The sequence below is a fragment of the Sinocyclocheilus anshuiensis genome, unplaced genomic scaffold (assembly GCF_001515605.1).
Source record: "Sinocyclocheilus anshuiensis isolate Anshui unplaced genomic scaffold, SAMN03320099.WGS_v1.1 scaffold1414, whole genome shotgun sequence".
NCBI lineage: Eukaryota > Metazoa > Chordata > Actinopteri > Cypriniformes > Cyprinidae > Sinocyclocheilus > Sinocyclocheilus anshuiensis.
The window spans coordinates 21073-35982 of record NW_015558604.1 but is presented as its reverse complement, the minus strand read 5'-3'; the positions used below and the strand labels follow the sequence as shown (position 1 = coordinate 35982).

Sequence of the window (14910 nt, the reverse complement as noted above, 5' to 3'; positions counted from 1 at the left end):
GGCGGAGCCGAGCCGAGCCGTACTGAGCTGTGCCGAGCCGAGTCGTACCACGCAGTGGAAAAGCGCCATTAGATCGATAAAATAGGGCCCAAAATATCTAATAATATGTCTTAGTAAAATGATATTTAAATGCTTAGTTTGATGATCAAAACCATGCACCATAATGCAATGCAATACAATGATGACTGAGAGATGAACAAATAAACGTTGCTCAAAAGCCTGATGATCATATTTGAGACTCACTGATTTTTCTAAAAAATGATGTCTGGATAATCAAGTAAAGCCGAGCTGCTTCAGTCCAGTATGTGTTAATCTGGAAATATTACTAACAATTATTCTTACGTTTACTAGCGCAAAAAGACACGTGAAGCACAAGCTGAAGGTTGACATTTGTACAATTATACAAAAGAGCTTATACTTGCTAAAACGAAGGCATGAAGTAGATTGTGTTCAACAGAAGGTTAAACTTAAAAGATGCTCTTCCAAAGTCACTTTTTAACATTCAGCATGGATTTAACCTGATATATGGACATAAAGGCCACACAAACAGCTGGCCAGACAAAGTGAACATGTGTTTGTCATGTAGAAAACATTCAGCGTAATAAAACAAATAATTTACGGTCAAACAAAAGCTTCAGATGGACTGCCAAGAAATGATCTAGGGAATCGCTGATTGACTGGCCAAATAAGAACGAGGCTTAATTTATGTTCTTGCACAGCGCATTATTAAGCTTTGACACTCTGCTCATAGAGGTCCTCAGTCTACATCAGGGCTCACTTTCAGCTTTTTAACATTGAAACAGTGTAGCAAACAGGAAGAGAGGGCCAGGAGTGCTCTTTTAATAACTATCTGGGCCCATATCTTCTCGGTGCAAATGAGCAAAGCTTTAGGGATTTTACTGGCTTTGCATTCCACAACGGCACTGAGAATGAATGGCTGACAAAACCTGACTGCAGCAAATTCCACACAATGCCGCTTCCCTCTTCCTTACTATCTCACTCAGACTCAACGGATCCTCTCTGAGAAAACCAACCGATGGAAGTGGTTAACTGTTAATCTTCTTATGTACATTTTAAACATTTACATAGTTACAATATTTCCATTTTACAAATAGATAAACTGTAGGTAGACTACTGTAGCTACAAATTGTAAAAATAAGGTTGTCATACATAAACATCTTTAGATGTTTCTTTAACTACTCTAGACGCTGTGTTTTCAAAGAATATGTTAAGATGTAGTGAAGTCAGTCTGTACCTGTTTGCAAATACGTCTTGCAAGCCATGAAAAATAACTTATAAAAATATATTTTATATATAGGAAATTATATTGCCATCAAAAAGTTTATTTTGGATTCTTAGAAATGTCCTCAACAATTAGCTCTTTTGCTTTGACATTTCTACAGGTAAATGTGAATGACATTTTAAACCGTTTTATATTTCAATATGTTCAATTGACTCCTGGAGGAGATTATGATGAAAATGTACACTAGCAAAATCTTTCAATACAAGTGAGCAATTTCAAAAGCGCATTCCTGTTACATTCTTGAAATGTTTAACACAGGGTATCTTTAAGACTTTTTAAGACCTGCACAAATAAAATGAATACCACACAGATTTTTGTGCCAATACTAGTAAAATCTCTATATATTCAATATATTCAATGTGTTAATGTTCTTAGTTTTTCCTTTCTGTGAAGAGGCGACCACAAGCCAGAGGAGGTTGTTGAATTAAATGCCAAATACAGTGCATTGTGCAACCAAAATACCAATATTCAGAAAAAAAAAATCAAAATACGATACTTTAGTTAGGCCTACAATCAAGCCTGAAATACATCGGGACTCATTTTGAAATGACCTTGCTTTACTACTTCCAGCTGCTCATTCAAACAGATGAGGGAGAAAAAATAAGCACTCTTACAACCATCTTCATCATATTACAAAAACACACACACAAACACACACACACAATAGAGTAAACACTGTCATAATTCATCAAAAGATTATGAAAAATCGTTTGGCACAAATGCATGGTGTTCACTGATTGAAAACTGCTTTGAAACCTCAAGGGCCCTATTTTATCGATCTAAGCGCATGGACTAAAGCGCACGGCGCAGGTGCACTTATGGAGTGTCCAAATCCACTTTTGCTAGTTTAACGACAGGAAAAACGGTCGGCGTGCCCGGCGCATGTTCTAAAGGGTTGTCCCTATTCTCTTAATGAGTAATGGGTGTGTTTTGGGCATAATGTGCAATAAACCAATCAGTCTCATCTCCCATTCCCTTTAAGAGCCAGTTGCACTCGTGCCATGGCGGATTTGCTATTTACACGGCGGAATTTGCAAGCGCAAAGACAGAACGCGTCTCCAGAGATGAAACGGAACTGCTTGTGCGCGAGCAAATAGGTAGCCTAATTCTGATACATGCAATGACTAACCATTATGACATGTAGGCATTTTTATATTTATGTAGCCTACACAATAATAATCTTTTACATTGTAATCCTTTAATTTTTAATATTTGGCATGTTTGTGTGCTGCTGTGCGTCCCTGTGTGTGTAATAAGCAGAGTGGACCTGCCTATACTAACGCGCTCTTTAAATAACAAAAAAACTACTGCGCCATTGACCAACAAAAACCTGGTCTAAAGTCAATGGCGCAGTCTATTTCACTTGCCTCAAAATAGCAACGCGCCAGCAACGCACCTGAACACACCTCGTTTTCAGACCAGCATGGCCATGGGTGCACAAATGGGCGCAAATGCATTTGCTATTTAAACAACGTGTCGCAGGACGTGAAAATGATAACTGATTTGGGCTGAAACTAGCAAAAAACAATTGTGTCGCGCCTGGCGCCGCATTGCGCCAGATGTATGATAGGGCCCCAAGTCTGTAAAACACAACAGCGGTGCATTTTTGCTTTTAATGTGCACTGATCCCATTTAATTATTTATTATAGTTCATCGCTCAAGTAGCACAGATCTACAAGTTACTCAATCAAAATTCAATTTCAGACGTGCCTGACAGTCATTCCATAAATACACTATGGTGCCTCCTATCCTCCAACAGTCATTGAACTGAGGAAACAGTTTGTCTCGAACCGAAGACCGATGACCTACTGATATGCGTATGCGTGAACCGAACACTTGAATGAAGGGGCCAAATGAGCGTCTTTACGGTTGCTCATAAAATGTTCAGCTGATTAGGACTAGTTTATTGACTTTACATGCTTTAGACATGTAAAACATCCATGTTTCATATCGTTATTGGGTGCTTTAACAATATAATTGTGCATTTGTCAATGCATTATTGAATCTGTTATTTGAACCAAAACCAAAATGTCTGTGGAAAAGAATAGGATTTCCACGTTTGCCTGAGACTCGAAATTACAGGTGATAATGTTAGAAATAATGTTCAGATTTTTGCACAGACTGATAATTTCGCTTTATAAGACCTCAATATATCGTCAGAAGCCACGAGTATTAATTTTGTGTTGCCTATTATGCTTATTTTGACTCAAAGTGGCGGTAGTTGTTGACTTGCATTTTATGAATCACCAGGAACCCCGATTTCAACTCAAAATCTGTTCTACTGGAAAAAAAAAGTCATCACCTACCTCTTGGATGAAGGTAACAGGAAATTTAACATTTTGGGTGACCTATCCCTTTAAGACTTCTCAATTGATTTTTGCCTACTAAAATTAGAACAACACATCAATATTAAAGATAGTATGACTATAATTAAAATGTTAAAAACACTGATGGAGAGACTGACAAATTCCTGCAGGGTAATGGCATTCTGGTCCTCAATTACATCATAAATCATAAATTTTGTCTCAAATTATTAGCTGTTTGTCAATGAACCTCTTTTTCAGCATCTTTTTTCAGGGAACTGGGAAGTTCAGTCCATTGTTCATCATCTAAATATCATCTAAACTATGTGACCCTGGACCACAAAACCAGTCATAAGGGATAAATAAGCTTTCCATTGATGTATGGTTTGTTAGGATAGGACAATATTTGGCTGAGATACAACTATTTGAAAATCTGGAATCTGAGGGTGCAAAAAAATCAAATATTGAGAAAATCACCTTTAAAGTTGTCCAAATGAAGTTCTTAGCAATGCATATTACTAATCAAAAATTAAGTTTTGATATATTTACGGTAGGAAATTTACAAAATATCTTCATGGAACATGATCTATACTTAATATCCTAATGATTTTTGGCATAAAAGAAAAATCTACAATTTTGACCCATACAATGTATTTTTGGCTATTGCTACAAATATACCCCAGCGACTGGTTTTGTGCTCCAGGGTCACATATGGTAAAGAGGTAAAGCTTGACAGGATCCTTCTGAGATAGCAGGTGGAAAATAAATGATCCAGCGGCAGAAAGAGTCACTGATGTTCTTTAGATACAGTGTTGAGTCGTGCCAGACTGGAGCAGGATGTTGTTAAGCTGGAAAAATTAATACTGAACATTCTGTCATAGTGAACTCATGTGAAACAACAGCATGCCTTCTAAGCAACAAATTACTGGCAACAGACACTATAATAGGCTAAAGTCTGCCATATTATTCTAATACGGTCAGAAACAGCCCACATGATCACATTCATTTGGACCGTATCTTAATGCCAATACTTCCGCCCACTTTGTCTGTATTACATAATATATGGTAAGGGGGAGAGGCTCTTTACTGGAAAGCCAAAGATTGACAGCAACAGCAATGCAGATGTGCCAGAGACCGTTTTAACTATCAAGCTGTGAAATGACTGAATTACTTTATTGCTGTTTTGTAAATCAACCGCAGGAAAGCAAGACAGAGACTAAACAGTCACACAGAGCCTCATTCTAAGATACTTCTCAGTCAATCAGACTGCTCATTAGGATCTGTAGTAGTTAGTGATTGGACTATAGGCTCATTAAGGCCTTCATGCACGTCTGTGGTTGGTTTACAAAAGTTCAACTCCAGCACAGACATTTTGGGAGCAGAACAGCGGTACACCTACAAGTGCAGAGGTAAAAATCCCACTGACTGTTGAGCGAAATGCATTTTAAAGGGATAGTTTTGGGTGAGCTATCCCTTTAAACAATGTCTATAGATTTTTTCAAGACAAACATACAACAAGCTTAAACACAGAGAGAAGCGCTCAATCCCTCAAAAGAGAATTTACTATATAACACAGAATGGCACAAAATTTTGCAAATTTCAGAATAAATCAACACTGTAAAAAATGACCGTAAATTTAATGGTAAAAGACTGTAAAAATGCTACAGTAAAAACCTGTTAAATGGTTAACGGTAAATTCCCCTACTACATACGGTGAAAAACTGTATTGGACATTACATGTAATTTTACGGTAGTATACCGTTTTTGGAAGTGAAAAAGACGGTATAATTTACAGTGAATAACCGTAAATTGACATTCCCAGAATTCCCTGCGTTACATTTCAAATTTGATGTTTTTTTGTTGAAATAACTATGTTTCTTAGTTTTTTCTTATCAGTTTTGTATATTAGGGTTGTGTGTTACACCTAATGTTGTTAAATGAATGTTTATTGCATTATTTCAGTTTCATGTGTGTTACCATGATGGTGTTTAGTGTTTGTGTGAATGACACTGTGCACCTTCTATATATGTTATTATTTAAAAGCTGCTTGTGATGGGCTTTGGTTCATCATGTGACTTTCTCATCACCACCTGCATTTGGTGGTTATCAGTGTATTACAAAGGTACAAAACAGATTTCAGTACTTCAATAGGTTGGTACATTAACATTATATCAGTTAATGAAATTACGGTATTTAACTGTAAATTTAAGTGAAAACCGTAAAACCTAAAACGTTGCTACCGTATTTTTTACAATTTTTTTTTTTTTACAGTGAACAGTAGGGCTGTATACTTAATCAAATCATGATATTAACTAATGCCTGTGAATATTAAAGCACTACAATACTACTTAAATATCTAGTCTGCACATTTCATACATACTGAAGGACACATGACGCTTATGGTAAAAAAAAAAATAAAAAAATCAATTATACAGAAAAAATTAAATGGATTTCATATGAGATGTACTTTTAATATATTGCTGTCAAACTTCAAAATTCATGATTTTAATTATTTGAATTGACTAGACGTGCTTTTTGATTATTAAAATGTAATCAAATCATCAAAGCCGATTCAAGAAAATATAGTATAAGATTCTTGATTTCAATTAATTAGAGGTGCTTTCTTATTATTACAATTTAATTTATCAATTAAAATGGAATGCTGAAAAAATAAAATGGAAAAAACAAACAAACACAGCTTTCTCAGGGCACCGTTTCTCCCGAATGAAGAGTAAGCTTCACACCACACTTCCCTATTGCTCAGACAAAATGACAGACCTCAAAAGCATAATAATGCACTGGCCTCGGTTCAGGATTTCAGCGGCGCCCAGCACAGTGATGAAGTCAAGAGGCTTATTTATGTTCAGTTTCTGGATGGGCGTCTTGCAGACAGATGTGGAGTTACGCTAATGGAGAGCACTCTGCACCCCCGTTGAGTTTAAGTCACTCCTTTGCAATCAGCCACAAACCTGAATGCAAGCCTCTGTCTGTTTGCAGTTGCACAGATGCATTGTGGGTCTGGAAACAAATGCATACAACTGTCACTCCGGACTATTAAAACCAGCCGAGGAATGCATTGCAAATTCAGAGCGATTTGGGATCCACTCTTTCTGTCTTACAATCTCTAAAACACCAGCTCTGAATTTCCAAAAGGTGTGATATTCAGCATCATTATGCATCTGGTCATGAGTTAATACTGTTCCTGTTGAGACTGAAACACAGAGCTTTAACACAGTGACCCACATAAAAGACTTCATTAAAGAAGCAGCTGAAAAAAGCCATTAATTCATTCATTCATTCATCAGTCAGGAGAGACTGTGCAACACAATGCTGTTACTGTTGCAATTACATCAAAGCCTCAAAGGCAACACTTTAAACCACGAGAGGTGATACAGACTGAGCAAAGTTACACTCTAAAAAATGCTGGGTTAAATATAACCCAGTGCTGGGTTAAAAAGGGACAAACCCAGCTGTTGGGTTGTTTTTAACCCAACCGCTGGGTCAAAACACCCCAATAGCTGGGTTAAAAACACCCCAACCGCTGGGTCAAAACACCCCAATAGCTGGGTTAAAAACACCCCAACCGCTGGGTCAAAACACCCCAATAGCTGGGTTAAAAACACCCCAACCGCTGGGTCAAAACACCCCAATAGCTGGGTTAAAAACACCCCAACCGCTGGGTCAAAACACCCCAATAGCTGGGTTAAAAACACCCCAACCGCTGGGTCAAAACACCCCAATAGCTGGGTTAAAAACACCCCAACCGCTGGGTCAAAACACCCCAATAGCTGGGTTAAAAACACCCCAACCGCTGGGTCAAAACACCCCAATAGCTGGGTTAAAAACACCCCAACCGCTGGGTCAAAACACCCCAATAGCTGGGTTAAAAACACCCCAACCGCTGGGTCAAAACAACCCAACAGCTGGGTTTGTCCCTTTTTAACCCAGCGCTGGGTTATATTTAACCCAGAATTTTTTAGAGTGTACAGCCCAATGAAAATGGTATAATTTTTTTTCCAAATACCAATTAATCCTCCCCCCCCCCAATTCTTTTATTTTTCTTTTAAGACTACACTTTAATAATTGGATCGAATAATAGTAATCAAAAAGCATGTCTAAATCATGAAACATATACAATTTAACATCAATTTATTAGAAATTCAACAAAAATAAAGTTTGTTTTATTATTCCCAAATTCTGTTTTAATTTTTCGTTTAAATTTTTTTTTCCCACCAGATTCTGTTTTAATAATCAAAAAGCATATAACAGGCTACATCAAATTAGTAATTTAACCTAGTAATTAGTAATTTAACAATTTATTAATATTTTTACAATAAGAGACTTAAAAAGTGTTTTATTTTTTTCAGAATTTCTGTGTTGTCATTTAATCTCATAATCAAATGAGGGCATAAAACATTAACAAATGAATTAATCTTGTAAATATGTAATCAAATGAACTTTTTCTTATTTCTTTTCATTTTTGACAAAGTGCTGCACATTGCTGTAAACAGAGGGCCCTACAAAGTGCATTATTTCTCACCCTTATGTGGGAATAGCCCTAATCCACCAACATGCATTTGGTTACATCCTTGCTATTAAAACATGCATAACTCTCAACAATAACACAAATCAAAATTGTTTGTGATGAATGGGCTCAAAACACACACACACACACACACAGCGTGATCGTGACTCATTTTAACCAACAACTCAGTCTCCACACATAATGAAAAACACACATGCAAAGGTTTTAACCTTTCTTTGCAAACACTGTCAGCACTACGTTTTGTTAACCATGTCAGTGCTGCAGTCTGTGAGCTGAACACAGTACGATCCACTCGTCTGGACTGCCCTGGTTATGACTCAAAACCTAGTGTGCTGCCTATCTAGACAGCATTTTAGCACATAATGGGAACACACAGCATTGCTGTAATGGCCTGTCCCAATACCCACACTTGCAGTCTTTGCATTTGTCCACTTGTCTACTTGCATGACATTTTTCCAGTATCTGGCCAAAGTGTTCAAGTGGGCCTGAAGACCACAAACAAAGACCTCCAAAAAAAAAATGTATAGAGCTTTATTTACACATTTTAAAAAGTACTTAAATTTAACTTCTAAATGTCTATTAAGTAGTCCCTATGACAACACAAAGTAGTAATTACGATGCTTCTATTGAGTTATAAATACATTATACAGATAAAACACAGATATTCATGTCTGCACTATGGAAGCAATTCTAAATGTATAAACTCAGAATTGCAAGATATAAACTCAGATTTATGAGATACAAATTCGCAATTCTGAAAAGAAAAGTCAGAATTGTGAGATAAAAATACAATTGCGAGAAAAAGGTCATTTTTACCTTTTTATTACATGTTTTTTTTTTTTATTCTGTGGCAGAAACAAAAACAGAATTGCATGATATAAACTCAGAATTGTGAGACAAAAAGTCATAACTCTATAATTGCAACTTTTTATCTTACAATTCCTACTTTATCACTGGAAATTCTGAAAAAAAAAAAAAAAAGTCAGAATAGCAAGAAACAAGTCTGAATTGTGAGATAAAAAAAAAGTCGAAAGTATCTTACGGGATTTATAGGATACACTCAGCATCAAATTCAGTTTAGTATTTAGTGTGCGTTAACTGCACTAAGCTTTGGCATTTTTCACACCTGGGACAGTCTTGCACACTTACTTTTTCTCGCTCAAGTGGCCAAGTCCGCAAGTGTGTGAATTGGAACAGGCCCCATGTCATATGCTCCAGTAATTAAGGGCATCATAAGTACGTGCAGCATTTTTGGCCATCAAAGTGTGCTTGCAGCATTTGAATCTGGGTGATCAAGCTGACTCGAATCGCACTTATGACGCCCAAAAAGCTGCCTAGGTAGTATTAATGTTAAAGTTGTGAGCCACAACCGCTGTGTCCACGAAACAAAGACTCGTCCAGATGAGGAACGTAAATCACAACAGAGAGCAAGACGCTGCCACTCAAACTCATCTGTACTTAGTATGCAACCGGTATGCGCAACTCTGACTCAATGCAAAAAAACATCAACAGTTATACTGACAACGTACTCCGAGGTGGAGTAGTAGTATATTTGTAACATTAGATGGAAAACAAGTAGGTAAGCACACATCAACGACAGTTTCCATTTCTCTCAGAGAAAAAAAAAGACTAGTGTACTCACAGGATTGTTGTCTGAGGAAGAACAGCGGGCACTGATTCCAGGTTTAAATGCATACATCTGACAGTGGTACGGAAACATAAACAGCGGCTCGGACATGAGACGACCCGGTATGGGCCACTGCTGAGGAGAAACACGCCGAGTACACTTAAAAAACAGGGTAAGTTTCGGACAGTCCGCAACGCCATGACCAGCCAGTGCGCCTATATATATATATAGATCAGATTTTAAAGCTACATTTACCTTGAGTTAATACAAACAGCAGCTAAATATAATTCTTTAATTATTTCTCTAATCATTTCTGTTTCTAGCATGTTAACTTTATTGTCAGAGTCAAACTTTGATCATAAACACTTCATCTGATCACTTTAAGACTACTTACACAGAGGAAAAATAGCCGAAAATTGAAGGACTGCTTACTTATTTTCTTGCATCTCTCCAGTTGAAGCAGCATTGACTGTTTCTGTGATTTTTCATGTCAGATTTCACATTAAAGGCTTAAAGTTTGGATCCAAACGCCAGAGGGCAGCAGAGCATCACTTACTGCGATCATCCCTACAAAATAAAAGTCCTCTGAACTCCAAAACTCATTGTTTGAAGATAATTTTTAAAAATACTGTTAGTTCAACAAACACATGCAAATAAATTAATGAATAGTAGGCTATTCAATAGAAAAGGATACATAATAGAAATAATACACAATAGAAAAGGATACAAAGGATACATAGTATTCAGTTCAAAAGGATACATAACAATTAAGCTAATAATTTATGATCAGTTAGCCTTTTGGAGATGACAAGATTTCTTTGTAAATTATGTGAAACTCAGGAGATACTGCGAGTGTACCATGGTTCTACGAATGAATCTAAAAGCTAGCTTGCTTTATCTGCTTGTCCGTTCATTCATTCATTCAAACTTTTTACTCTGATACCAAAGTATAGAGCTTCTCATTCTTGAAATAGTTAAGCGTGGGTCATCCTAAACCCCGGGTAAACAGAATCCTGCATTATCTTGCTTAATGATTCACACTGCTCATAAATGACCATAATTTAGTTAATTCTGTTCATAAATCCATTTGGTCTCTAGATAGCATCATCAAACTGATCTGTACTCTTATACAAATTCACTGATGCCTTAAAGCAATAGTTCACCCAAAAATTAAAAATGTGTCATCATTTACTTATCCTCATGTGGCTCCAAACCTGTAAGACTTTCATTCATCTTCAGAACACAAATTAAGATATTTTAATCAAATCTGAGAGATTTATTTTCCTTCAGTTTGACCACTTTGATGCTTCAAAAAAATTCATAAAGAGCTTGTAAAACTAATCCATACCATTGAGCGATTTAGTTCAAATTTTCTTAATTGACTTGATTGCTTTATATTATGAACGGATTTAATTTAATAATAACATTTAATAATAATAATAAAATGTCCAGAATTAAAGACAGTTTTTGACTGCAGCTCTTGTTACAACCACCTGGTGAGGCTACACTACAAAGGGGAGGCCACACATAGAGATAAGGTTAGCATAAACATTTAATCAGAAATGAATCTAATACAACATTTAAAGGGGTCATGAACTGAGAAATCAAACTTCCCTTGATCATTTGACATATAAGAGATCATTGTACTATAAAAACACCAAGTTTCAGAACTCAAAACGTCCTCGTTAGAATAAAAACAGCTGATATTGAAACCAGTCTGCCAAAACGACAGGTTGTGGAATGTGCCACTTTATGACACAATAGTGTTGTTAAGCACCACCTCCACAGAAGAGGATCAACGCCTGCTTCTGCCGAGTACACTTAAAAAACAGGGTAAGTTTCGGACAGTCCGCAACGCCATGACCAGCCAGTGCGCCGTAAGAGCGGTGTGCAGGAATCCAGTGGGAAGTAGGGCAGTGTTACAGCCCGTGTACTAGACGGCATAAAAGACCAATCAGAGTCTCCTCAATCATCTTCACGATAAAAGCCCCTACTAAACTTTCGCATACTGCAGACTTCAGAGTACGTGCGTTGCATCAACGTAGGCCGAGTATGCGAACTGGGATTCGATATAAAGTATTAAACCATCAAGCACAGACAACTGTGGAGTTCTATAGCGGAGCGCGGGGCACAAACTAACAGTTGTAACACACGCGGTTTAAATATTTCCACACATGCTAGCATAACAACATTTACGGTATTTGCCATATAAAAAAACGATATAGAGAAAAAAGTGAGCAAAATTAAAAAATCTTTTGAAGATATCACTGTAAATGTATTTTTCCATAGTAAAAGTACATTTCTGGCAAGTAGATTTTTCATCTCAGTTTTAGTATTACTGTACAATGAGACAAATCTGCTATTATTTTAATCTCCAATCTGTTAGTTACCAGTTTATACAGTATTTTAATGCTTCGCTAACTAGCAGAAGACACCAACCAGTTTTATCAACGCCTGCTTCTACATCACTGCCTGTTTAGCCCCGCCCACCAATTTGTGCGCGTAGTAGGTAAATGACGAGAGCGGCAAAAGCAGGTCTATGCAGAAACCAAACGCTAAATTTTATAAAAAAAAAAAAAAAAAACTTTTTTTAATAAGGTTTCAGACCACGTCAGTAAGAACTTGGTCCTTTGTTCACTTAATTTTGCAGTGGATTTGTTTACAAACAAGGCACAATTCGATGCAGAATTTTCAGAAAGATTGAAACTAAAAGACTCTGCTGTGCCGACTATATTGGATTTGACAGTAATGTCGCAACACAAAAGTGTGAGTAACTGATAACTATTACATGATCATTATTTCTTTGTCCATTAAAGATAATTTGATATGCATTTATGCATTTTTTAACCTAAAATACAGCAGCGTCCATCTATAAAGGCTGTCGGCTGTCAAACATACACAACTGTTAGCCGATCACAGCAGTGGGTGTTTACTTCAGAGTCTACAATCCACCACGTATAATCAAATGGAGCGTTCTGATGAGGGAGGTCAAAACAGGACAGAAAATAGCCCATTACTTTTAAATTGTTTTTGATGTGAACATCTTGATAACATTATTAGTGGACCTCAGAGAACAGTACAAAGTAAATAAAGGCAGTTCATGACTCCTTTAAGTAAAAATATAAAGGGGGGAGGGGGACAACAATCCTGGGGCCCATTCTTCGTACGTCGCTTATTACATTCGAGATGAACTAGCAGAAGACACCAACCAGTTTTAAATTCCAGTTGCGCAGATGGTGAACGTTGTCTGCGTTACAATGTGTCCCGCTTATTAAACTATGCTATTAGCCTATTTGACATCAGCGATGTCATTTACATTTACTTTTATGCGTTTTAATGAGAAACCACAAGAAACAGAATAAAGACTGACAATCGATGTTTAATGTTAAAAAATTATTATTTCAAGAAATGTAAAGCATTTATTTGGTTCGTTTATGTGGGCCGTCCCAAGCACGGTTGCAATGTTCTTTGTAAAACTCCAAAATCAGATTAGCAGCGATTGGCTGGCGGCAAGACAGCAACATAATGACATCATATAAAAAAAAATGACACCTGACGAAAAACTTGTATAAGGAAACAGCCAAGCGAACAAAACTACATAAATGTTAAAATAGATAAATAAAATGTGCACTGTTTTTATTTTATTTACATTTTTTACGTGATTCACAATTATTTATATTCACGATTTTCTAATATCTGTACAGGCTTAAAAATTTTTATTTCAATGTAGTAATTAGCAATTCATTCCATCAAGCTACTCCCATAATAGCGGTCATTGAATTAATGCACAACTCTACATTATCTACCCAAATTCTGTTACGTTCCCAGTTAGTCTAGGGTTAGAGGAACAGGTAACAGAATAAAAAGGTGATGTGTGGAGGCAGCAAGGTTCAATTCATAACCCCAGAGCTTTAACAAAGGCCAAGAATCATCTCAATATCAAAACAAGTTATTTTACAGATATGGGAGGATGTCAAAACTTCAAGAGGGGGTAAGGCCAAAATAACAAACAAACCCTTTAACTATTTGGGAGAAACTAAGCTAGACAAAGAAAAGAAAACAAATGCAATAGAAATAAACTACCTCCCTAACTACCATAAACAAGAGAAAAACAAGATAAAGAAAATGGCACCCACCTCTCTACTAACACATTCCCAATAAATTAACAATGTAAGTTTAATAGGTAACAAACAATCACATAAGTAGGGACAAACAAATAGTAACTTCCAAAACAAACCAGATTTCTTGTCATAGGCATCAATTACCATAAGAGTGTTAACACAATAACACTGTAAAGAAATCATTAAACAAAGTATTAACCAAAACAACTAATAAAGCTTTTTGGGTTGAGAATAGAAGCCTCACGACACAGCCTCCACACACCTTGCGCTGTGCAATGGTGCTGCTTAAATCCTCACGGCATCCCCTCCTCCTGCAATCACATCAGATCACCAATCATTGGAATCAGGTGGCAGCCATTACCTCCTGCTTATAGGAAGTAAACGGGATAGAGAGAGAAACTCCACCTGGTGGACAAATGCAGAAACAACTTGGGCCGTAACAGCTCTAAAAAGAGGGCAATAGTAAAGAGTCAGTTCATCATTGATTCAGTGACGTCAGCGTCCCGCTCAGTTCAGTCTCTTCCAATAGTGTCTGTGTAATCAAGTCGACAATATTGCCAACTATTAAGTGTCCCCAACTAAGCAAGCCATAAGGCAACAGTTGCAAGAACCCAAACTCCATCGGTGACAGAATGGAGAAAAAAACCTTGGGGGAAACAAGGCTTAGTCAGGAGGCCAGTTTTCCTCTGGCCAGATGAACCAACATGGTGTGGCTTAGTTCGAGGCTGCAACACAAGTCAGACTGTGACTGCCATCACTCAGACCATCTATCCAGTTCCTTCTGCTTGAAGATTTAATATATCACATGCTGAAGGAGTCGAAGCTGGGCACAGGGACTGTGCATATGGCTCGACTGTTTTCATGGTTTTTGCTGAGGATTTGTGATGATGGCCGTTCAGTTCACGAGGTTTTTGCAGGGGATCTGTCTCTAGGGCTCATCTAGTTGTCATGGTCTCCACTGACATTTAGGGCTGTTGTGGTCGTCTTTAGGTGCTGACCCACCATCTGGT

At 37.2% G+C, this 14910-nt stretch overlaps 1 protein-coding gene across 1 annotated transcript in view; it reads right to left on the bottom strand.

Moving 5' to 3' along the window:
• LOC107680176 (peroxidasin-like) overlaps positions 1-9989 on the bottom strand; it is a 61320-nt gene extending 51331 nt beyond the window's left edge. Inside the window, exon 1 of the mRNA XM_016475963.1 lies at positions 9795-9989. Within this exon, the coding sequence (XP_016331449.1) occupies positions 9795-9979 (185 nt within the window). The 5' untranslated portion in view covers positions 9980-9989. The remainder of the gene's footprint in view (positions 1-9794) is intronic.
• Between the last annotated feature and the right edge of the window lie 4921 nt (positions 9990-14910).